Below are 26935 nucleotides of genomic sequence, written 5' to 3'. Positions count from 1 at the left end.
CCATTATAGTCCTTCTTGTAATATCTTTGTGGGGATGGTAATAGACCTTTCACAATGGATTGCTGAGTGGAGACATGGCATTGAGGGGAGTGGCCAGGAACCCGTACTTCCTTCATTCTTATCCAGGGCTTTGACTAGTCCATCAGAAAAATACACAGAACCTGCCAGCTACTGTGCTCCTCTCCAAAGCCTCTCTCTCTTCCCTATCTGTCCTTCCTCTCCTCCATCCTATTGCCAGACCCTCAGTCTGCACATGAAACCTTGGCAGGCATTCATGTGGTATTTCTAATGATGCTTATGTTGTTAGTGAGACTCGTGGTGTGAAATACAGTGCTGGTGTTGAGAATACACTATTACATTTAAAAAAATTTTTTTACATCTCCTGGAGCCTGTAAATGGGCCATCCTTCTGCCTTTCGTAGGGAAGGAAAAAGTACCTGATGATCTGCATTTTGTTTGCAGGTGTCCTTCAACTTTCAAATGTGGAAATTCAGAACTTTGGGTCACCTTTGTACTCAGCTGTTGAACTCATTAATGTATCGGCAGGAACTTGGGTAGTATCGTCCACTCTGCACCAGAGCTGTGGCGGGGGCATTCGTGTGGCTGCCAGTCATGGGATCATTTTAAAGGACAATCTGGTGTTTGGTGCAGTTGGCCATGGCATTGATTTGCAGGGTCAGAACTTTACTCTCTCTAATAACCTTGTGGTTCTGATCACACAGTCAGCATGGTCTACCATGTGGGTGGCAGGAATCAAAGTGAACCAGGCAAAGGACATCAGCCTCGACGGCAATGTTGTGGGAGGATCAGAGCGACTTGGCTTTCACATCCGAGGCCACAGGTGCTCCTCTCCTGAAGCTCGCTGGTCTGACAACGTGGCCCACTCAAGTCTTCATGGACTTCATCTCTACAAGGAAAATGGGTTTGACCACTGTACTGGTATCTCTGGCTTCTTGGCTTTCAAGAACTTTGACTACGGTGTCATGATCCATGTGGAGAACAGTGTGGAGATGGAGAACATCACCCTGGTGGATAATACTGTTGGTCTCTTGGCAGTGGTGTATGTGTCTTCTGCTCTACAGGGTCACACTGAAAATGTACAGGTTGTACTCAGGAATTCAGTCATTGTGGCCACTAGCTCTTCTTTTGACTGTATTCAGGACAGAGTTAAGCCTCACTCTGCCAACTTGACATCAACAGATCGAGCTCCTTCCAATCCAAGAGGGGGTCGAGTTGGTATTTTGTGGCCTGTATTCACCTCAAAACCAAATCGGTGGCCTCAGGAGCCATGGCACAGAGTGAGGAATGGCCATTCAATTTCAGGAATGATGAAACTTCAAGGTAGGAGGTTCTGGCTTCCAAGCAATGCAGCGCATAGGATCTTCAATAGCATTCAGAAATTATATCAGCAAAAGAGTACAATGTAGTCCATTGCTTACTGTCCAATTGATAACCTTCTGGCTATTGATAAGCACAATGGTGATTTATAACGACAGGGAGATGCACCTTAAAAAGTCATTGCCTTATTTATGTTGAAGAACTTTCACAGTGATTATTTAATTTGGTTATATGGCAATTCTCTAGGTAGGTGTTTTTTTTTTTTTCTATTATGAAAATGAGAAAACAGATGCAGAAATTGTGATTCACTGAAGTTGTTTAGTAGGTGATGGGGCAGCCTGGATTAGAACCAGTTATATCACAACTTGTGATGTTAATCTTCCATCACATCTCTTTTGTGCTATTGTACTCACTTCCACTGGATTGTGATCAAAACTTTGATGAAAAATATTACTCTTAAGACTTTAATGTGTTGGAATACTCTTCTCTTTTGCATACAATGTCCAGGTCATGAAGAACTACTGACATTATAAACTGGGATTTATATATTTATATTAACTCCTGGAAATGCCATGGATAGCTTAAATTTACTCCCAGATATGCGCTGGTGTAAGAATATTTAGTTGTGTGATCTATATTTGTTGTTGGTAGGTTCTAAGATCTAATGTTATGATATCTTAAATTTTTTTCAGATGTCACCTTTTCTCGTTTTGTGAAGAGTTGCTATAGTGATGACCTAGATGTCTGCATCCTGCCCAATGTGGAGAACACTGGAATCATGCACCCAATAATAGCAGAGAGGACCAAGATGCTAAAGATCAAAGACAAAAATAAATTTTACTTTCCTCCTTTACAAGCTAGGTACCAGTTTTAGTATTTATAATAAGCCATGTTTATGAAGTATTTGGCAATTCCTCAAATCCTTAAACATGTTTAGCAAAAAAAGAATAAGATCATTAGTGTGAATAGAAATAAGTTTTTCTGGAAGGCTATGGTAGATTGATTGAATGGGTCAAGTTCCTTACCCTATGTTCATGCCCTTCAATACAAGATTTTTGCAATCTTTCCTATAGCAGAGGCAGAGACTCTATTTCTCTCTTGAATTTGGGCTCAGCCATGTGACTTTTTCTGGCTAAAAAAGAGAACAAAAAGTGATAGAACGCAAATTTTACTAATGTTGTTTCATTGTTTTATCTTTATTTGAGATACTTCTTTGGGTGTTTTCAAAATCATTGGGAAAAAAATTTACCCTAAGTCTTGAATCTTCCATGGAGTATGACATCACTAGTTTTCAGAAGAAGGCTCATGAGCCCTTGTGCAGGGACTAAGAAGTCAAAGGAGACCATGTCTCTTGCCAAGAATCCCTGCACTAAATGAAGTGTCTCAGATATTGGTGGCCAGACCCTGTGTAACTACTGTTCTTGAACATACAATCTGGGAATTTTATACAGGGATCTGAAAACTAGATGAGGAATTCTTTTTGTCATAAAAGGGAGTGGGAAAGTTAGGAGCAGGAATAACGGGTTACTTTCTTTTCCCCACAACATTAGGGAAAACTCCTTTAGCTGAAAGAAAAGAATCAAGAAAAATTCCCCTAATTAGAAAATAATACGTTTGGCCCAACACCAATCTCTTCTTAATGCCCATCCCTGAGCCATTTTTTCGGTACCTAAACATTATGAGCTTTGCAATTTGTGTTATTCTGTCATTTTTTCTCCTGCCCAGTTTTCCTTAGGTTCATGTCTTACTTATGGAATGAAATAGTTATAAAGCTAAATGATATTAGCATCTGATTCTTTTATTATTAATACTTGACACATGGTTGGCATACAATAAATGTTTAATATTATTACTGATGGTACCTAAAATTATTAGGCCGGGGGAAATCAAATAAATGCTCTATAATTCAATGCTATAATTGCTTATAACTTGTTTATATAACCTGCCAGACTCTCAATTCTGAAAGTATAGGAACCATGTCTATCTTTATCACCACTGTATTCCCCAACATATAAATGTAGGTTTTCAATAGATATTTGTTGAATGAAAATATCTATTTTTACTTTGTTTGTATATAGCACAAATAGAATTGATATTTATAATAATAATTTTAAAGTCCTGTAAGGCCCCAAAGTTTCATAAAGAAATGATTACATTATGTTCTATAGATATTAGAGGAACATTTTATTTTATCTTGCTTCTTACAAAATTAGCAATTGAGGCAAAGATTTTATATTCAGATATCTAGACTATTTGGTTATAAGAATGTCTTTCTTTTTGCTCATATAGTGGAGAAATAAGATTTTCTATAGCATTTTATTTTGTATTTGTATAGCACATTATCAGTAATAAAATCCTATTGAATTTCTTTTTATCTCTTTTCTTTAAGATTTTATTATTTTGGTTATTTGGAGGGGGAGAGACAGGGGAAGAGGGACAGACTCCATGCTGAGGGTGGAGCCCGACATGGGGCTCTATGTCAAGACCCTGAGATCATGGCTTGAGTCAAAACCAAGAGTCAGGGGCACCTGGGTGTCTCAGTGGGTTAAGCCTCTGTCTTCGGCTCAGGTCATGATCTCAGGGTCCTGGGATCTAGCCCTGCATCGAACTCTCTGCTCAGCAGGGAGCCTGCTTCCCCCTCTTTCTCTGCCTGCCTCTCTGCCTACTTGTAATCTCTCTCTCTCTGTCAAATAAATAAATAAAATATTTAAAAACAAAACAAAACAAAACAAACAAAAAAACCGAGTCAGATGCTTAACCACCTGAACCACTCAGGCATCCTGAATTTCTTTTTCATGTCAGGGCTACCAATTATCTGTTTTCTTTGTGTTGCTTATCATGGAATGAGAGAGGTGCTTTCTGTCTGCCTTTACAGGAAAGGTTTAGGAATGCTGGTCTGCCCTGAATCAGATTGTGAAAATCCAAGAAAATATCTCTTTAAGGATCTGGATGGGAGAGCCCTGGGTCTGCCACCACCAGTGTCTGTATTTCCTAAAATGGAGGCAGAATGGACTGGATCCTTCTTCAACACAGGTTAGTTATATCTAAACTTGATGCCTCCAGCAGAGGGAGTATGCCTGTGAAGGAACTGGTTTGGCTGGGTCCTCTAGTGGGAACCGAATTGCCAGGAGAGAAACTGAGTTCCAGGTGGAGTCTGTGCTACCACAGGAATGCTGAGGGATTGAGAGATGCCATTATGGTGTTGTTATTCCCTCCACGAGATCACTTACATCTCTATAATGCACAGATTCCCACAATGCAGCTCTGTGCCCAGGTGAGAACTTCCGTTCACTAGCACACTCACCTGCCCCTGGAGCAGCAGTCTCACTGCTCGCTGCCCCACAGTCAGCCAGGGAACCAGCTCCTCTGTCCTCTGAGTCAACAGTTCTCTTTCCTCCCCACTGAAAGGCTCTCAGTCTGGGGAGGGTGGCGAAGTAGATATTATGCGGTTTTCTTCCTTTCCTCTATCTGTTCATTGTCCTTGGGGAGCGTGGGGCTCTAATCAAAATTCCTTCTTCTTACTGATGCAACCAAGAGCCTATTTAGGGACCAGTTTTCATGGCCATAACCCTGGAGAGATCATCAGTCTTCTATGCCCACAAACAATGGGACTCTGAGTTTCTGTTTGAGGTCAGGTGGACGCTGTTGCACATAAATCTAAAGAATTTCCCCAGCTTTCTTTCTGTTTCAGTGGTGGATTCTTTCCAGACTTCTCTTCTAGTCTCCCTCTCCATTTTTAAGTTCTAAGTGAATGAATGTTCCAGGACTATGTTCTCAGATCTATTTTGTTCTCTCCCTAATCTTGCTAAGTCCAAGGTTGAAATATCTTCTACCGCTGATGACTTCCAGTTTATACCGCCAGCCCTGAACTTTGGTTTGATATATACAACTGACTCCATTGGGAAGTACAATCGGCAGTTCAGACTCAACATATCCTAAATGGATTCTTGAGCTCTGCCCGCCTCCCCAGCCTGTTTCTTGCCTAGTTGACCCTACCTCTGTAATTGGTATCATCACTCATGAGATTATTTAAGTAAAAAAAAAATCTAGGAGTGATCCTTTATTCCTTTTTCTGATATAAATTCTCTCATTTGTAAACCATTATCATCTCTCACCCAACAAGGGAATGGGCTTCTTTCTTCTCTTCTTAAACCCCACGATCTATTTTTCACATGACAGTCAGGGTGATCTTTTCAACTTTCCAATAGTTTTCCATTCCCCTAGAATGAAATCCAAACTATAAGCCTTTAAGTCCTATCGTATCTGGTCTCTGACTACCTGTGACACCATTTTTACTTATTCATCATAGTCTCATGTTTTCTTTAACATGCTAGGCTTATTCCTACCCCAGGATTTGCCTTTGCATGTGTTGTTTCCTCTGCTCCAAATCTCCTTTTCTCATTTCTTTGCAGAGCTTGCTCCTTCTGTTCAAATGATAGCTCCTCAGAGAAGCCATCCCTGGTCATCCTGTCCAAAAGAATTATGTCCCCATTATTCTCTAGCTCCACTATGCCTGCTTTTTTTTTTTTTTTCTTTTTTTTTTGGTCAGAGTTCTACTGTTTGAAATTATATTGCAAACACACTTATTTACTGGTTGATTCACTGTTTGCCTTTTAAAGTGCAAACTTAGAGCAAGAGTTATGTCCTGTTCATTGTTGTCTACTTGGGGAATGTTCAACAAAGAGTAGTTGATGGGTTGATCAAGGGAATGAATTGTTGATAGCCAAGGAGAATATTAATGTTGTTTGCCCAAAACCCTTCAAGAACGTGTAGAAGAAACTGAGGCTTCAATTTAGGTCCTGGGTTTAAGGATTTACCCATAATAGAAAATCTGGAACCAAGACTTTCCTTGGTCTCTTTTTCCTTGTTGCTGCCTTACTTCCGTTTGAACCACTGCTACTTTTAGCATTTGGCATTTACAGAAGTTTCTACATAGGTCTTTTAATTACCATACGATTTCATGCCTCACCACTTTTTCATATTTCTCTTAAATATTTTTATAGGTTGAAGGCTTATCTTTGCAACAGGATGACAAGTTGTGGGGACTATGATATAGGTTTTAAAAAGTCAGTGCTGAGCACATGGAACATGCTAAGTAAATATTCATTTTGATATGTTGGTCGTATCTGTTGAATATAACCAGCACATACATTGTTTGCACAGAGGAGTAAAATGCACAGAAAGTGTATATTGAGAAAATACATGCAGAATAGTAAAAGAAAAAAAAAAGATAGGCAGCTACACTCTCATTTACCGCTTTATGTATTCAAATAGCTTTCTACAGTAAGCTATCCTGTTGGCTTTCAGAGTCACCACACTATTGCAGGTGTTTATGCCATGGAGAAAGCATCCTATTTTCAAACAAAGTACAGGCATAATTGTGAGGGATTTCTACACTTGTGGTTTGGGTGAGGACCTCATTGCCGAGAATCAGTACCAAGGGACATGTGTCCCAGAGTATTTAATGGAAATTGCATTTCAGAAAAGAATAAGGGCTGAAGAGCGTCTTAGTTGGGTTGCTCCAGAGACAGCCACGGAGATAAGGCTTAGACTCTAGGACTTTATGAGAGGGGGTGAGTATGAAAAGTAGAGAAGTAGTGATGTAAGACAGGGAAAGAAGTGAAGCCAGGAAGGATGGAATCAAACTGATCTCCACTGTGGAGAGCTGGAGCTCAAGTTTTGGGGGGAGCTCCAGGAGACTCTGGGCCCATGACTGAAATGTATCCCTGCTAAGCTATGAAGAGGCTAAGGTATATATTCAAATCCCTACTTGTCATTGGCTGAAGGATTCTTCTGGACATTAACTCTCTAGCCTCTTGGCTGTCCCTGAACAGAGGCCAACTGTGCTCTTACCTGTGGCCAGGAACAAACCTTTCTCAGAAGAAGTGGTAGGTTCCACTAGCAGTCTTTGGTGTGTGTAAGTGAGTTCGAAGAACATATACCTGTGACACTGAAAATGCCTGGGACAAACTGGAGCTCAAAATGTTGATCAAATACTGCATGTGTAAGGGCCTCTGGGTGGCTCAGTGGGTTAAGTGTCTGCCTTCAGCTCAGGTCATGATCCCAGTGTCCTGGGATCAAGTTCCGTGTTGGGCTCCCTGCTCAGCAGGGAGTCTGCTGCTTCCTCTCCCTTTGCCCCTCCCCCTTCCCCTACTCATGCGTGCTCTTTCTCACTCTCAAATAGGTTAAAAGATCTTAAAAAAATGCTCCGTGTGTAAGTAATGGGGTGGTTGGATGAACTCAGATGGTTGCTTGCCATGTGGTATAAATATAGTGGTTAGGCATAGACATGTTCTTGTGGCTTGTTGTGTATTTTGTTTCTTAACTTTCTGGTGTGTTTGTGAAATCTGATTCAGTAGTAAAACTCCAGCAGATATTACAGTAGAACATTCCACTTACTGTCAGTGTATAGACAAGCATAAGTGTGTTTATGTGTGTGTGTGTGTGTGTGTGTGTGGTTGAATGTATATAGGAAGGTGTGTATGAATGACTGCTTTCAACTCCTGATGTTTTAAAACTTTGTAACATTTTAAATGGGGTTGCTACCAGTACCGACTGCAAGGATTCTCACAGTAGAACCTGCTGTTTACTGTCCTAAAACACAATCTGTGTCTTCTTGCAATGAAGGAGATAGCACATAGTGGAAATGGTGTCTTCCAAGTGCTGACAGGTTTGTAGGGTTTTCCTTTGACTTCCAAAATATGAATAGGTCCTCCTTCCCTAATCCAAGTCCCTTTTTAGTTCTTATTTACTTATTTTTTTAAAAAGATTTTTTTAATTTATTTGACCGAGAGAGACAGGGACAGAGGGAACACAAGTGGGGGAGAGTGGGGACAGGAGAGGGAGAAGCAGGTTCTCCGCTGAGCAGGGAGCCCAATGGGGGGCTTGATCCCAGGACTCTGGGATCATGATCTGAGCCGAAGGCATATGCTTAATGACAGAGCCACCCAGGTGGCCCATCCCTTTTTATTTTTTAAAGCATTCTCTTGTGTGCCACTTTCCAATTCCTGTACACAATCTGATAGATGAGAAAAAGCACAAACTTAATCTGAAGAGAAGGAGTGTCTATTTTGTATTTTTCCTCCTCAAGACAAGAATCTATAATTTTCTGTTGAACAGGAAGAGAAGATGAAAATGGAGACCACTGGAACCAACTCTCATATTTATTCCAAGTGGCATTGAGTGTGCCACACCCTTGTGTCCTTTCTCAAATTTATTAATAAATGGTTTGGAGTCCCTTGCCTTTGAGGGTTATTTTTAATTTGAAAAATACAGATTGTATTTGCCCATATAAGTTCACAGCGGAGCTACCCAACCCAGACAGATATCCACAGGTCCCGGCATATTGTCATATACTCTAGCATTAGAAGCAAGAATTATCCATGTGGATCAGCTATAAGGAATACTGTGCCAGTGGGTTTTGCTATCTGTGTGATGCAGGGTGTGTAGCCAGGGGAAAAGTGAGCTGTTAATTTTGATTTGTACTTATCTGTAAGTTTGCATTTGCAGCCAACTCTGAAACATGCATGGCAATAGAGCGCTAAGTCGCTAATCCAAAGCAGGAGATCCTCTGAGAACCATTTGCATTTTATTCTGGAAAGGGTTTCTTTTGATTATGGAAGCAGCTGATGTTCTGAAGATCCAAAATCATGGAGAAAAACCAAGTCTTGAAATGAGAATCCCAGTCGGGTGGGACTAGACCCGTGCCAGAGCACCCCACTCTGGCTTCTTAGTCATTTCCAGTCTGTCCTAGACTCCAAATGGGTGGCTTTACCTCCCAGACCAGTTTGTACATGTGGAGTACCTGTGTGGTTGAGAGAAGACCGGAAGAAGTCAGAGCTTTACTTTCAATGGCATTTTACAATTTCTGAGCCGTCTACTTTCTATGAAGAAAGTAAAAAGGGGGTGTGACATGGAAGGCGGCCCTCCTTGAGCAGCTTTTGCATGCCACAAAGCTGAAGCTGGCGTTTTCATTCATTGTGCAAATGCATTTTGACCTCCTACAGTCTACCAAGGCTTCTAAGGTTGGCAACTCTGGTTGTGAACAAGACAATACTCCTGCTTTCATCAAGCTTATGTTCCAGTGGAGAGAGATACATAAACAAATAAAAACATTCCAATAGTGATGGGAGATATGAAGAAAAGACTATAGGGTTTTGGGTTAGAGAGGTAGATTGAAGGGTGTGCGTGTGTGCATGCAGGTGTGGGTAAGGGAGTGGCTATTTGAAACAGAGTTACATTTCCAAGGAGACCTGAATGAGGGGCAAGGGGGTCACTGCTCAGAGCAGAGGGAGGAAACTTGTAGGGACAGAGAGCCACCAGAACAGAACCTCTGAGCCAAGAATGGTTTCAGCGTGTCTGAGGGGTGGGTGAAAAGGTGATCAGTGCTATTGGTGTGTAATTAATGGGAATGGGCATAGTCACAGGTAGCCAGGAGCTGCTCCTTCCTAGGCCAGAACAATTTGATAAGATGATGGAGGACAGAGGTTGGAGGATGATGTTCATTCTCTGAAAACATGGTACCTACAGCCATGGAATAAATGTATAGGAGTATAGTCAGACTGGGAGCAGGCAGTGCAGTTAGGAGGGGGCTTAGGGAAGCACCACACCCCACAGGCCATCTGCTGACATGCGGTGGTCTGCAAAGTCTTACACTCACCGACAGTGAAGTAAAACATGAATCGATCACTTGGAATCATAGCAACTTGACAGAGTAATTTTATGTCTGTTGACTCTAATTTATTAGAAAGAAAACTTGGGGATTTATTTTGTACCTCTAATTTGTCAGATAATTTTTTTTTTCTTAAAGATTTTATTGGGGTGCTTGGGTGGCTCAGTGGATTAAAGCCTCTGCCTTTGGCTCAGGTTATGATCCCAGGGTCCTGGGATCGAGCCCCGAATCGGGCTCTCTGCTCAGCGGGGAGCCTACTTCCTCCTCTCTCTGCCTGCCTCTCTGCCTACTTGTGATCTCTATCTGTCAAATAAATAAATTAAAGAAAAATTTAAAAGAAAGATTTTATTTATGTATTTGTCAGAGAGAGAGGGAGAGAGAGAACACAAGCAGAGAGAGAAGCAGGCAGAAGGAGAAGCAGGCTCCCTACAGTGCAAGGAGCCCAATGCGGGACTCGATCCCAGGATCCTGAGATCGTGACCCAAGCTGAAGGTAGACGCTTAACTGACTGAGCCACCAAGGCATCCCTAATTTATTTTTTTTTAAAGTCTTGGTCCTCAGCGGCCTGGAAATTTTAAAAAAGACAAAAACAAACAAATAAAACAAAACAAAAACCCTGTTCTCTTGCCAAGTATTTTTCAGTTGAGGAGATAAATTTGATGTGCTTAGAACAGTGGCTTCTGTAAACTGACTTATCATCAGAATTATCTAGGACATTAAACATTCATTTGCGTGTTGGGGGGATTTTGAGTCAATAGGTATATGTGAGGCCCAGGCCTTTGTGTTTAAACACACACAGACACAGGTACACATTGACTCATAAACACAGCCTCCCTGAGTTAATCTGCTGTGCTAAGGTTTGAGAACCACTAACTAATAGAGTCATTTGTTTCCTTTGAAGTAAATAGACAGGAAGTTATGAAGACAACGTTTTAAATTTAAAAAGTAAGCAGTCTCAATTTCTCACAAAAAATCCAACATTTGCTCCCTGTGCCAAATACCATAGGCATAAATATACTTGCTTATATACACACTGGATATGTTCCAGAAAGGGAATAGGACATGAATTAAAAAGATATAGGAGTATTCACAATCTAAATTAAGTCTTCAGATAATAAGAATATATTAAACTTTTACAAATGTAGATTATTTTTGCTAGGACTGAAGTGAGTTGAATGACCTCAAAATGACACTTTAATAATAAAGCATTGGATAAAAGTGAGTTCAATGCAAAGTTTGTTTTTTAAATTCTACATTGCATCATTATATTAAAAAACTTAAACTCATAATAAGCTTTTCCCACACTTTCCTTGACGTCATTCCCAGCAAAGTCCTGTGGTCTGACCAGGACTTCTGACCAAATCCATCTTCGGGACAGGTGAGAGTTTCCCATTCTTTGCCACGAGAGGGTGAGAAACATTTTTCAAATGGTGTTCCTTCTTGGTCGCTTCTTGAGAAAGTTATAAACCATTATGGAGACCTTAAAAGTGACTGGCCTCAAATCAAACATAAAAGATGAGGTTGATAAAAAAGAAAATAAAGCTGGCATTTGACTGTCAGCCCACGGAGTGATGAAGTAGTTTCCCACCGAATAATGGGAAAGTTCCCGCAACCCGGGAGACACACGGTCAGCTGCTTGCGGACAGAGCAGCTAGCATCGTCTCAATCCTTTGTTGCTAGATCTCAAAATGCGTCTTTTCTTTAAGCTTTCCAGGCTTCTCTTTCTTCCCATTTGTCCTGGTAATGACAGCAAGATGGTATTATAAAATGGGAGAATGGAGAGGGAGGGAGAAAATGAGGGGACAGAATGGAGAGAGGAAATGGTTTGTCTGCCAATATCTGTGCTTGCAGAGGTCTTTTTCTTCTAGCTAGAGGGGGAAATACCATTCTCTTTTCCCAAGCAATTATAGGCCCCAAAGATTGAAACTTGGTATATAGCTCTTTAATCTCAGCAGATATTTATGGTTAAACATTAGACTTTTAGGATTCCAGATGTCAGGGTATTAAAATATAAAGGCACAGTAGAGTCTCGGAAAATATTAGAATCTTCGGGATGCGTGGCTGCAGGGGGATTTTTTTCCCAAGCAGAAGAGGGCAAAGCTTTCCGTGATCCTTTGTGAGAGCACCTTTCCTTCACCTGATTCTCTCACTCCCACATGACTTGCCGCATCTCCAGGCTGTGAGTGGTGTGACAGTGTTTGACTGTGTTTTGAAATCGCCCAGAGTGTGAGTTGGAATGCTTTTCGTGTGAGACTTGTAAAGCATGACATGGGAAGGCATATGAGCCATGGGAATAATTCTGTTGCCGCTCCTCAGTCTGGACACTTTGTAATCCCCGAGATTGCCTTGATACTCAAATCTTCCGCTGACACCCAGTACTCGTGAAGTATCTGCCATGTTTCTGACTGTACTAAGGACTTCAGATGAGTTATCTCATGTAATCCCATCAACAGAATATATCCTATCAGGTAGATAGTCTTATTCCCTACCTGTTATAGCTAAGGAAACTGTTGTAGAGATATAGGTAATTTGCCCAAGCCATAAACTAATGAATGGAAGTTTCCGAACCGAACCCCCGTTTTTCACACTATGCGCGATATACCCTCTTGCTAAGTTCCTTTTTCCTTTTTCCTTTACGTTCTCCAGTGTTAGCTCTCTTAGATCTATCAACTTTCTCACATAGTGTCCTGTCTACACAGAGCAAAGCAAACGGAGACTGTGCAATTATTCTAGCAATTATCCACCCCAACTAGCAGTAATAATAGTTACCATTATATCTAGCATATTCAGTGTGCCAGGCATTATGCTAAGGGGATTATAAACATTCCCATTTATCCTTTCAACAACCTTAACGTGTAGGGATTGTTATCCCTTTTCAGCATTCGAAGAAATAGGGGTTTGGAGAAGCTAACTAATTTTTCATGGTCCTGCACTTAGAATGTGCAGAACCAAGATTTAAATCTATATTTGTCTGATTCCAAAATCTGGGCTTGGAACAACTTTTAGATAATTATCATCGTGTGGTCTGAATCATCTGGTGGGGAGCTGCACAGAGAGATATTTCACCAACAAATTCACATTTTTCCATTTTATGTGGTAACAAATCGATTTTTAAATTTAAAAACATTTCCAATTTCTGAAAGGCAATGGTAATAATGACCACAAAAAAAAGGTCACTTAGCTCTTCTTCATATGTAGGTGGCCATTTCCCTTGTATGAAGTAAATGGACTCTGTCCCCTCCAAGAAACCCATTTTGCCAGTGTTAACCCCTGGAAGTTGTGTGGCAACAGTGGAGCAGTACAAAATAGAAGCTTTGATCATGAGATCAAAATTTATTGTGGTGGGGCACCTAGGCGGCTCAGTTGGTTAAGCATCTGCCTTCAGCTCAGGTCATGATCCCCTAGTCCTGGGATGGAACCCGTATCAGGCTTCCTGCTGAGGCAAGGAATCTGCTTCTCTCTTTCACTTTTCCCCACTGTCCCTCCCCACTGCTCATTCTCTTTCTTTCTTAAATAAATAAAAGCTTTTAAACATTTCTTATGGTAATTTTTCTGTAGCCTCCCTTTTCTCCCAGTAAATTGAGGTATGCCCCTCTCCCCACACCAACTTAGATGTTTCTTGAGAGTCCAGTTGAGAGCAAAGCACTATGTACTGTCTGGGTATCCTAAATAGGACACAGCAAGTTAGATAAGAAGCCATCCTTGCCCTTGTGCATGGGTGTGGGGGGGCCAGGCCACGAGTTGGAGAAAATGAGTTAATATAAAATTGGCACGTATACTGGAGAGTCCATGTATACCTGGGGATCTAGACAAGGGCTCTAGGAAGGAAACGGAGTTTGCCATGAACCTAGAACATCAGGTAAAGCATTGAAAATCCTGCATGAAAGAAGCCAGACAAAGAGGGTGTTTTGAAGCAGCAGACTCAGTGGAATGCTCCCTGGCTTCCAGACACAGATGGGGCTCTTCTGGGTCTTTCTGTCCTTGCTCTATCTATCACCGAGTTCTATTATAGCACATCTGATGCTCTCCTGCCATCATCTTTCAAGCCTCTCATCCCACCAGACTGTGAATCCTTGACAGCCAAGATCCTTGAATTTTTAGTATAATCCCTGGAACATAATGTATGCTCAGTAAATGTTTGCTGAATGAGGGAATAAATGAGTAAATGGGTGACTAAATGAGCAAAATGGCAAGAATTCAAGTTTAGGTGCCAGTTAACTCTTCCACAAAGTAAATCTTATAGATTTACTTAATATATAATTTGTTTAAGCTTTCTCAAAGAATGTTCCCTATTCACTCATCTCAGGAGATGTTGGAAAATGTGGTCCATGGCTAAATTTTTAAAACTCTGACTATTCAAATTTTGGAGATTCATCATGTACATTAAGATATTAAAGGCTCTGATAAGTTCTGCAATTAAATTTAAAAATGCTATTTAAATTTGCATTATCCAATATTTCTCAAACTTCTTAACTCGTGAATACTTATTCAGACTACACATTAGTGTCCGTTGGAATTAGTGTACTTCAGAATGCATTTTGGCTCATGTTAATTCATTAGTTTGTAGGGATACATGCCAATTGGAAAGAAATAAGATTACAGGATGTTTAGTTTGGATGGTTCCTTGGAGGTTAATATGTTCCACTTTCAACTCAATAGATATATTGAATTCATAGATAGTTTCTACCTTTAACTTTCTCAGGAAGTTGGAATTCACTCCCCTCCAGGGCTACTGAATATATTTTGAATAATTTTAATTATGAAGATTCTTTCTATGATCTCCACCAGCCATGACCTAGTTGGCCTTTTGGTGTAAGAATACAGGTTTAATTCTTTCCATATTACAGCCTTTTACATATTCAAATCAGCAAAACAATTGATCTTATAATAACCCAGTATGCCTCTTTCAAGCAAAGAAATTCCAAATTCCTTCTGTTAGTCAACATATGACAGATTTTTTTCCCGGTCTTCACTTTCTAAACTGGCTAATTTTTTATATTCTTTAATTTGTTGATGATTTTTCCAAAATGTAGAAGTCAGAACATTATCTAGCATTGTCCTATAGAGATAATAATGCAAACCCCAATAGAATTTAAATTTTTTAGTGGGCAGTTTAAAAAAAGTAAAAAGAAATGGAATTAAATTTAATAATATGTGTTATTTAATCCAGTATATTAAAAACACTACCATTTTAAGATTAATCAAATATGAAACTATTGAGATATTTTACATTTATTTTTTCATGTTGTGTACTTGAAATTTAGTTTGTATTTCATAGTTATAAGGTATCTCAATTCAGAAACAACATTTTCATCAGAAATATTTTATATGTATCTAGATTTGATTTGAAAAAGTAGATTCACATGTACAAGTTGTTCCAAATATACCTAAATATTTTCCAACAATTAATCACTAATACACTTTAATTATAAGTAACTAAAATTATATTCAACTTAAAATTTAATTCTCAGTTGCTAAAGTCATAGTTCAAGGGCTAAATAACTACCTGTAGCTATGGTTACTATATGGGTGTTTTTCTTCCCTAGTTTTGGAAGGTCAAAGAAAAAGAACTGACTCTTTTTTTTTAACCTATGTAGTAGACTATTAATTTCTGTTAAGTTTCATTTTTATAAGTCACTTTTATAGGTCATTCAATGTAACTTGGGTTTCTTTGGATTAAACACTAAGCCCAAAATTAAGAACCATTCTACAGACCACATAATTAGTTCTGGGCATATAACCCAGTCAATAAAACAAAGAAGCTTATCAGAATTATCTCTTAAGGAGCTACTGTTCAAATACCCAGTCCTCCAATAAATTATCAAGGTTTTCAGAGACTAGGAATTTTACTACTCAAGTTAAGGACACTTTATTGAAAAGTCTCTTCACATTGCTATGCTTTGTTATATGAGAAGATTGATAATATCAATGTTACACGAGAAGGACTATTTTTGAATATCTGTAACTAAATGAAGTTACATGACTTTTTGCTGTGATAATATCCCAGTTCTCTTTTTTCCTTAATTTTCTTTACTTTTCTCTCTTTCTTTCTTTGCCCCTGCCCCCACTCCCTATTCCATCTCCCCAGGTTATTTTCAGACTTCATTGAATAGTAAACTGTGCTCCTATTCTTCAAATTTTAATAATGGAAGAATTCTGCATTGCTGTGTTCAATCTTTTGGTACAATAGTATTGAAAGATTTAGAATGCAGAAGCTCAGACTTTAGCTTATTTTACACCTAAGGCAGATGGAATCTTTGTGTGTGTGTGTGTGTGTGTGTGTGTGTGTGCGCGCACGCACGCGCGCATGTGCATTTTAATGGAAGGAGATATTTGAACAGTCCCATCATTAAATAAAACACTTGTGCCTTACCAAAAGGAACTAAACAAGTTCACGACTCAGACCTTCTCATTTCAATATTATGGACATGGAAGATTCTTTGATTTGGTTCTTTGTTTTTTCTCCATATATCTGCACACTCACTAGATGTAAAATGTAATGCCATTTTGTGATGGTTTGAGTGTAATTATTAAAAATATACTGAAAATAGGTGTGTCAAAGGAACAAAAAACTTTTAAAGGTCAGAAATAGATCCAAATGCATTTGAGAAATCAGTCTATAAAAAAGATGACATTTTAAATCATGGGAAAATAGAAACTATTCAATTAATGTCATTGAGACATTTAAGTAGTCATGTAGGGAAAAATTGAGAAATTCATACTTTTTATAAAAGTGAATTCCATATGGATTCAAGAGGAAAAAATTGAATATATGGAATTACTAGAAAATATGGGTGAGATTATACTTTTTTCATTATGGAGATCTTTGTTAGCACAAATCAAAATCCAGGAAACATAAAATAAATATTTGATAAATTTGACTAAGAATTAAAAAGTTCTGCAAAGAATATCAAAAGCTAAATTAAAAAACCTAGGAAACAACTCAGAGAAAAGAGCTAATTACCTGATAACAAAAAAATTCTTACTAATATTTAAGGACAAAAAGGAACAAGCCAATTAAAAAAAAAAGAGTCAAAGGATTCCAAAATGTATTTCACAGAGAAAGAAATACAAATGCCAGTAAACATACAAAAAGCCCAATTTCTCTCATAATCAAAGCATAAGTTAAGAGCTTTTACACTGGGATACCTGAGTGGCTCTGTCTGTTAAGCATCTGCTTTTGGTTCAGGTCATGATCTCAGGGTCCTGGGATGAGCCCCACAACAGGCTCTGTGCTCAGCAGGGAGCCTGCTTCTCCCTCTGCCTCTGTTCCTCCCTCAGCTTGTGCTCTCTCTCTCTGTCAAAATAAATAAAATCTTTTTTTTTTTTTTTTGTAAACTTTTATACTGTGTCTTACTGCCTGGATGGTGTCCACTTACTAGGTGTGCAACTCCAAGCAAGTTTCTTATGCTCTCTGAGCCTCAGTTTCCCCATTTAGGAAGTAGACACATCAATATTATATACTCATGATTATTGTAAGGATTAAAAGAGAGAAACTCAACAAAAGTATCCACTACGACAACTGAGACAGTGGTGAGCACTGCTACTATAATTACTCTTAATAATATTGCTTTAGCAGTTGTCTTGGCAATGACTTAAAAAGTGTGATCATCTCCATGCTGGGGAATGTCACAGAAAGAGTTCTTAGATTTTCAGACTTTATTCTCCAATATCATTTGATGTAGCCTCTTGGCATCTGGTAACAATTTAAAAGTTCTGACTCAGCAACTCCACTTTTTTTTTTTTTTTAAAGATTTTATTTATTTATTTGACAGAAGTAGGCAGAGAGGCAGGCAGAGAGAGAGGAGGAAGTAGGCTCCCGCTGAGCAGAGAGCCTGATGTGGGGCTCGATCCCAGGACCCTGGGATTATGACCTGAGCCAAAGGCAGAGGCTTTAACCCACTGAGCCACCCAGGCGCCCCAGCAACTCCACTTTTAAGACATTATCCATTTTTGTTGAATGAATAAACAAAACATTAAAACACACAATGAGAAAGAAAACACTCCTTGCCTCTTAGCCCTCTGCTATCCTGATCTTCAGTACTACTGCTCAGAGGGGACAACTGGAATGTTGCCATATTAAAAAAAATCGTGTATATTTATTACTTATTATTTTAATAAGAATAATGATAGTAAAACTCATTTATATAACAAAAAGATTCCTCAAAAATGAGTTGGTTATTATGTAAAGCATGTCAAGAAAAAGGACACAGAAGGAAAGAAATTTTCATAGACCTAGAAGCCAATCTTTTTACTATGGAATTAGGGACTCCCTATAGGACCCAATTCCAATTTGCTTAACTCCCTCACAGGAGAAATATTAATAAAAATTGAATGTAAGTTCCTGAAAGTAATTGCCGTGGAGAAAGGGAGGTGAAGCTGATTTTTTTTTTTTTTTTAATGTGGCCATGAGTAATAATCTCTTCCTTTTTGGGTGATGTTGGTAGGATGCAGCTCTCCTTGAGCATTGCCAGTTTGGAAACCAAACTATCCCTATATCTAGGCTATATTCTCTCTGTTTGAATGCTTTCCAAGCAAAGGAGCAGAACTTAGAGCTATAAAAGACACATGCATATAAAATACTTAGCCCCAAGCCTGGATTGGGATAAGCGCAAAGTAAATACTAGTGACCACTGTTCTGTTGCCACCATTTATCATGGCTCTGTCTGGGGCAATGACTTGAGCATTTCAGGCATCATGTCTTAATGATTCTTGTGTGCTACTCTTCTATTGCTGCCATAACAAATTACTACAAATTTAGTGGCTTAAAACAATACCCATGCATCATTTCACAGTTCTGTAAGTCAGAAGTCTGTTAGACTTGGCTGATTTTCTGCTTTGAGTCTCTCAAAGACCAAATTAAGGCATGGCAGGACTGTATTCCTTTCTGAAGTATCTAGGGATGAATCCACTTCTAATCTCACTCAGGTTCTTGGCCAAATTCAATTCTATGGGATTGCAGGACTAAGGTCCCCATTTCTTTGCTCATAGGCTTGGACGTCATGCTTAGCTTCTAAGGCTGCCCACATTCCCTGATTTGTGGTCCCCTTAACCTTCAAAGCCAGCAATGGTGGATTGTGTTCCTCTCATGCTTTGAATCCCTCTTGTCTTTTCTTCTACTGCATCTGATTCTAGACAGAGAAAGTTCTTTGCTTTAAAAAAGTTTATAGGATCAGATCTGGCCCACCCAGATAATTTCCCCACTTTGAGATCCATCACCTTAATCACCGTGGCAAAGCCCCTCTGGTATATATTCACATGTTCAGAGTCAGGGCATGAACATCTTTGAGAAGTTATTATTTAGTCTATGATAGTTCTTTGTGAGGTCTTAATTTTGGTTGTAAAAGGTGAAAGAATCATACATAAGAAATATTAAGTTGGAACACTGATGCAGTCTTGGAAAGCTTTCTTCTCTTACGGGGGAAAAAGTAAGACCTTGTTTGTTTTGCTTTAGAGGTATTATAGACACACGGAGGATTCCACATTTGTGGCACCAAGTTTTGATGGAAAAATTACCAGTGTAACCTGATTTATTTGGTGTGATTATGTAACCTTATGATTCATAACCTGATTTTTGTCTCATTTTTAAGTTGAAGCAAAAAAATGTTATTTTGGTATGCATTTAAATATGTCTTTTAGAACATATATTTTAACTTCAGCTGTTTGCCCTGCCCCACCTTTGATGTATTTACTTCCTATGCTAACATTTGATTCCTCCACCAATTATCCCTGAGTGAAGGGAAGCAGAATTTAGGCATTAGAAACTCCTGGATGTTCAGTGCCTGATGATGCTCGGCGACACAAATGTGAACTTCTATAATAAAGGAAAGCAGCTCATTTTCCCTGGCTCTCTCAGATACATCTATGGCCCACCTAAATAGCTGAGTATGAGCTTGCAAAAGCTTCGGTGAGGGAGCATTGCGTTTTGCAGCAATTAATTTTGCAGAGAAAGCAGTCTGTTTAAAGACGCCTGCAGCACTTGCTAAAATGGGGGTTGTTTTTCAAGAGCTGCAGTGGGCTCAGGCTGGCTCATCAACAAAACAACAATGCTAAAATATGGCCTCCTGAGTTTTGCAAAAGAAGGGACTAGAGGGGCAATGAATTATGCTCACCTGCTAGAGCTGGGTGAAGACTGTAATTGTTTAGCCCCCTAGCACTACCCTGCAAGGGTTAAAATGACAGCGATATTAGTTGGCAATGGCTAAAATTGTTGGTTTGAAGCTCTCGGCAATACGCACACTGTTATTTACCGGACTTGGTCGATTTACTTCTTAATGCAATAATGACCTGTGAAATGAAACGTGAGCTAGACAATTGTTCCTCATTGTTTCCAGTAAAACATTCTTTCATACCCCATTAAACCACCATTAATTCCATGTGAAAGAGAGTCACGCACAAGCACCCAATGGTCGGTCTCTCTCTCTCTCTTTCTCGGACTTTCTTACCCCCATGTTCCTGCTTTATTTTTCCTCTTTTTTTTCTTTCCCTTCTTTCTCCCATTTCTCCAAAAGGAAGAGGGACATCATGGAGTACCTGGTGGAAATTCCTTTGCAGGTTGCCCTGAGTGACATTTCTTCCGAAACGGGCAAAGGTTCAATTGCTGATCTTCAACCTGGCTCTCCATTTGGCTTGGAAAGGAAAAGAAACAGAAACAGAAACAGAAGTTTATAAAACAAGGAGCAATTGTTTAGGCTTGTTAAAAAAAAAAAAAAAAAAAGTCCAAATGCCTATTTGAGTGAGTAGGCATCCATCTTCCCACTCTGGTGGCTGAAAAGCCACCGTGGAGAAGCCAACCACTGGAAGTGGTGAGGCCCCTTCCCTGGTCTGGGGAGGGGTCCTTCCCCTGCAGGATCACACAGCGGTCACAGGAAGCCCCTCCCTCTCCCAGGAGCCTAACTGGGCCTGCTTCCCCTTACCCAAGGACCCACTCTAACTTCAGAGCTAAAAGCTCCAACCAAGATGAGCTGAGCCACACGGCAGGAGACAGACATGGGGCGTGTCTTCATTTCCTTTACTGTGTGACTGGAGGGTTTTGCTCTCCATTTTGCCTCTTGCTCTTTGCCAGGTCACTGCATCCCTCTAATTTCTCCTCTGTGGTCACGTTGCCTTTCCTCTTCTGTGGTTAAATCTTCTTCGGCTTCCCTACAAATGTGAGGACATTTGTGATTCTGTTTAGAGTCCACCTGGATGAGGCAGGATGCTCTCTCCACCTGGGACCCTCGATCACATTGGCAAAGTCCCTTTTGCCATAGAAGGCAACATTCATAGGGTCTGATGATTAAGACATGGACATCTTGCGGCCATTGTTCAAGCACTAAAAATGCTTGGTGATCCCAAGATTCCAAGATGAAATATATATACACACACACACATACATACACACACACATATATATGTGTGTGTATGTATATACATATATATTCATATATATTCCCATTGCCATCAGTTTCTTTCGGATCTTCAATGCATTTCCTCCAAATCTAAGCAATTGAAACAGTGTCCTAATAAGTCTTCCCATTTGTTCCATATGTGTGTGTGTGTGTATATCTCAATATTTTTGAAAAGTCCAGATTTGGCAATTTTGGGTGTTTTCTTTCCCTTTCTCCTCTTGAAAGGGATGAAGGAAAATGAGGAAAGAAAATATCCTGAGTTGCCTAAATCAGTCTCTCTCTCTTTCTCTCTCTCTCACACACAGATACATTCACAACAGATCCAAAATAACCATCAATTTTTTAAAATATTTGAACATTTTTCACTTCCAATTTTGGAGGTGGATGTATCATCACCATTTGATATTCTCAACCACTGATTTTCCCACCTCTCTCAAAATTGTTCCACCTGAACCTAAATTGTTCTTGAGTAGCCAATCAGTTTGTAGGTGTGAACTCTGGCACTGGTCTGTGTGATAGTATTCAGTCACTAGAAAGGCTACTAAATTCTCCATATTCTCCTTTTAAGGAGGGAAATAACTAGCTGGGTCATCCCCTCCCTCTTTCTAGTTTCCTGCTAAGAGCATATCTGACATTTTGCTACTTGCAGCTGCTATCATGAACATTCCAGGAGCAAAATGCTTCCTTTCTAATCATATAACCTATTAGACCAGTCTTAGAGTCTTCAAGCCAGAATTCTTCCCTCTGTATTAGAATGTCTTTTAACAAAAAGTTAATTAAAAAATAAATCAGTAAAGTAATTAGTTAAGTAAATAAATGATTAACGGCTCATTTAAAACAAGCTTCATTTTTTTTCCTTAAAAAAAAAAAAGAAAAAAAACCATTGAGAGTAACCCTTTCCTGTTCAGAGTATGCCTATTACAGCAGCTATTCCATCTTTCCAAAAGTTCCCACCTGTCCTTCAAGGGGACGTCCTCTCTTCTCCAGAACTAATGAAGTCTTTCTCTTCAGAAACCCCGTGCCAGGTTCTTGACTCTGTTCTGAGAAAGAATTCAAGGATGAGGGGCGCCTGGGTGGCTCAGTGGGTTAAGCCTCTGCCTTCGGCTCAGGTCATGATCTCAGAGTCCTGGGATCGAGTCCCGCATCCGGCGGGGAGCCTGCTTCCTCCTCTCTCTCTCTCTCTCTCTCTCTCTGCCTGCCTCTCTGCCTACTTGTGATCTCTCTCTGTCCAGTAAATACATAAAATCTTAAAAAAAAAAAAAATCAAGGATGAGTCAGAGTAAAGTATAAGGAAAGAAGCTTAATTGCAAAGTGAAACTATACTTTCAAGATGTGAGAACAGGTGAGCTCAAGGGAGAGCTTGTCCACTGTGGTTTGGGTTTCTATCTTTTATTGACAGTTGTTAACAAAGGGGTGGCGTATTAATGGCTTTGAGGTGGGGATTTCTGAGAAGCAGGGTTATGTGCTTTTTCTTTTGTATTTGGTCAGAGGTTTCCTTTCATGGCACCATTAGGGAGGAGATTTTATTTTTTTAAAATTGTTTTATTTATTATTTTATTAAAAGATTTTATTTATTTATTTGATAGACAGAGATCACAAGTAGGCAGAGAGGCAGGCAGAGAGAGAGGAGGAAGCAGGCTTCCTGCTGAGCAGAGAGCCCGATGCAGGGCTCGATCCCAGGGTCCTGGGATCATGACCTGAGCGGAAGGCAGAGGCTTTAACCCACTGAACCACCCAGGCGCCCCAGGGAGGAGATTTTAGTGTGTTAATGGAGAATAATGAAAGAATAATGTGAACTTTGGCCTGCTTTGTCAGCCATCTTGGGCCTGTCTGGTTTGATGCAGTTTCTTATGGTTTTGTTTTGGAGTGCTTCTAGGACAGGCCTCTGACTTCCTCATGGTGGGCCATGACTTCCTCTGTGCTGGCCTCCAGGCATCCTATTAGAACCTAACTGCCTACTCTGACAATCATTCGTGTTATACTTTGTTTAGAATGCCTAATCATGTTAGCATGTAGTGGTGACTTCTTTCCCCCATTTGATTATAACCTCCTGGAGGACAGGACAGATTCCTTATGCTAACTGTAGTTATTTAACCAATATGTGTTGATTTTCTATTACAAAGTAATAATAGGGGTGCCTGGCTGGCTCAGTCAGTAGAGTCTAGGACTCTTGACCTTGGGGTTGAAAGTTCAAGCCCCTCAGTGGATGTAAAGATTACTTAAAAATAAAAAACCTTAAAACAACACAAAACAAAGTAATAACAGATACTACTATTGTGCTAGCTTCCATTTACAGGGAAGTAGTGGCTGGGTGCCTCATACATGCCAGCCATGGTGTTAGGTGCTTTATGTATCATATCTTTACAATAACTTGAAAGTAAGCCTCATTTTTATCATTTGAAATGAATGAAACTGAGACTCTCAGAGTTTAGGGACTTTGTTTAAGAGGCTATTTCCAGTGGTAAAGCCAGGATTTATATCCAAATCTGGCTGAATTCAATGCCTAAATTTTTTTTCTTGATGCCCATGACCCTTTTCTGTATAGAGGCTCTCTGAAGAGTTACATGTGAGATTCATCTTTGACCCTGAGGGAGATCCTTTAGTATAATAGTCCAATAGTCTGGAGCAATATAAGATAAGTACCTGCATATATCTGATGAGTACTCGGAGCAGACTAGATGGGTGGGATTTTTTTTTTTTTTAAAGATTTTATTTATTTATTTGACAGAGAGAGATCCCAGTAGATAGAGGCAGGCAGAGAGAGAGAGAGAGAGAGAGAGAGAGAGGAAAGCAGACTCCCTGCTGAGCAGAGAGCCCGATGCGGGACTCGATCCCAGGACCCTGAGATCATGACCTGAGCCGAAGGCAGCGGCTTAACCCACTGAGCCACCCAGGCACCCCTGGATGGGTGGGATTTTGAACAGAAGAACCAAGAACTTTCCACACTGGGGCATGAATAAAGGACACAGATAACACAGGGTATAGGTATTTTCATAGACTGAAGTATGGGAAACGTTGAAATGAAAAAGAGAGCAGAGCCATATATTTGGGACCCTTGAATGCTGAACTCAAGTACTTCTATTTACATCAGTAGCTACCCAGGGGAGTGGTGGTGGTTGTGGGTGGAGGGGGGGTACTTTGAAGATTTCAGAATAGAGGAGGGGCCTATAAGAAGCTGTAGTTTATAAAGATTACTCAGGCTGTAGGAAGCAGGGTGAAGATTGAGTAGGAGAAGGGAACAAATGGGAAGACTTGTTAGGACACCTTCAATTGTTAAGGTTTGGAGGAAATGCATTGAAGATCTGAAAGAGACTGACGGCAGTGGGAATGGAGAGGATGTATAGATCAAAAAAGGGCGAAAGAGAGGAAGTAGGAGGGGCTTCCCTACTCCTGACCATGGGGGACTGATGAGAGGAAGTCAACATGGCATATTTTGGGGGAATGGAGGTTCCAACAGCAAATGTGGAGAAGAAAGATAAAGAGAATGATTGCCCATGCTTTTGCCTTTATTGAGTTTGGGGTGCCCACTGTATGGGATGGGAGCTATTCACATGTGCAGCTGGTGGCTGGAATCACTAGGATTAGAGACTGGGAGATAAGTTGCAGCTAGACATAAAAATTGAAGTTTAACTGGAATTAAGAGGTTGGTGTAACATTAGGGGGGAAAAAAGATGCCAACGAAGGGAGAAAGCAAATAAACTGAAGCCAGAGTGTTGAGGAATGCATGGCACTAAGGAAAGCCTTTGTTTGACAGTGTGCAAGCAAATGAGTGATACATGATATTTTATGGCTTGTTACAGAGACAAGGAATCCCAAAGGTAGGACTATCCACCGTGGGAGCACAAACTCTCATCAAGTGCTTACTTGCTGGCTTCTGGGGTATTTACAGGACAAAGATGGGGTGGAGTATCATCCAGCAGGAGGAGAAGCTGGGCTGGGCTGGTCTTGTGATGGAGGAAATAGGTGCAGATAGAGTATGATGTAGGGCACTGGCTCACCCCAGGTTTTGCCAGCCTGTAAGTACTTCCCTTACCTACACTGCCTTCTCCTTTTTAGCCTAGAACTGCTATATGTATATATATATATATATATACATATATATATATATATTTTTTTTTTTTTTTTTTAAGATTTTTTTCATTTGAAAGAGAGCATGAGCAGAGGGGAGAGGCAGAGGTGGAGGGAGACGTAGACTCCCCGCTGAGAAGGGCGCCTAATGTGGGGCTTGATCTCAGGACCTGGAAATCACAACCTGAACTGGAGGCAGATGCTTAACCAGCTGAGCCACCCAGAATGCCCCTGGAACTGCTATCTTTGCTGCGAGGGGTTTTCCTTCAGAAAGTCATTTTTAAGATTACACATACATTCATTCATTCCTTTATTCAGGATATATTTATTGGCATATTGTGATAGGAGGCATGTTGTGATAGAGCTAGGTGTGCAAAATGACATAATTCCTGCCCTCATCTTATTAGGGAATGTAAATAATAATAGACAAATATATACATACAAACAAATGAATATATAATTATATGCATGATAAATGCCATAGTAAGAGTGTCTGCACCATACTTTAAAAAGGTAGAGATGGGTGATGGGGAGTCAATGAAGGTGACTCTTGGAAGTGATAGTCAGACTAAGACAGAAACTGAGTAGGCATTCACCAGGTTATGTGTGGATGGGAAAGCCTTCTAGACAGAGAGATATCCCAAGGCAGGAGGAGCAGAACATTGGAGGCAGGAAGACCAGAGGGACTGAATAATCCTGGGGACACAAATACCAGAGTAGCCTGTGATGAGGTTGGACAATGGACGAGGCCAGATTCTGAGGAAATTTGCGGGACATTTTAAGAACATGAGATTTTAGGGATGCCTTGGTGGCTAAGTCAGTTAAACATCTGCCTTTGATTCAGGTCATGATTCCAGAGTCCTGGGATTGAGTCCCACATCAGACTCCTTGCTCAGTGGGGAGTCTGGTTCCCCCTCTCCCGCAGCTCTCCCCACTTGTGCTCCCTCTCTCTCTCTGAAAAACAAATAAATAAAATCTTAAAACAAAACAGAAGAAAAAATATAAGATTTTATTCTACTTGCAAAGGAAACTCATGTAATTGACTTTGCATTTTTAAAAGTTGGGAAAAAATAAACGGTGATTTGCAAGAATGGCTGAGAGAGATAAATTGGCATTTCTACTGCAGGGATCCAGGTGATAAAAGATGGTGGCATGGGCTGCTTATGTAGCAGTGGAGATCTGCTAATTTTCTTGATAATTTGGGAAATATTTAATAGAAGATACAGAAGTATGATTAGTGATAGAATTGATTAAGAGTGCTTTGTTCTTCAGCAATGCCCCCCGCACCTTGACTTCATGCACATGTGCCTGAAAGCTTTCCTAATATTTGAAATGCCACATACATGTCACTCATTGAGATTCACTGAAGTTAAGTCATTCTTTAAAAGATACATAGTCATATATCTTTTAAGACTTTTCTTTAAATTCACAAAAATTTACAGTGATAATGACATGACAAGAGCTATATT

General features: G+C 40.0%; 1 protein-coding gene across 1 annotated transcript in view; it reads left to right on the top strand.

Annotated features, from left to right (window-relative positions):
• Positions 1-26935, top strand: part of PKHD1 (PKHD1 ciliary IPT domain containing fibrocystin/polyductin) — a 442956-nt gene that overhangs the window by 318061 nt on the left and 97960 nt on the right. Inside the window, exons 56-58 of the mRNA XM_080805609.1 lie at positions 462-1340; positions 2030-2198; positions 4213-4370. Coding sequence (XP_080661735.1) covers positions 462-1340; positions 2030-2198; positions 4213-4370 — 1206 coding nt within the window. The remainder of the gene's footprint in view (positions 1-461; positions 1341-2029; positions 2199-4212; positions 4371-26935) is intronic.

The sequence above is a fragment of the Martes martes genome (assembly GCF_963455335.1).
Source record: "Martes martes genome assembly, chromosome: 6".
Classification (NCBI taxonomy): domain Eukaryota; kingdom Metazoa; phylum Chordata; class Mammalia; order Carnivora; family Mustelidae; genus Martes; species Martes martes.
This window is presented reverse-complemented; position numbering and strand designations above follow the sequence as displayed.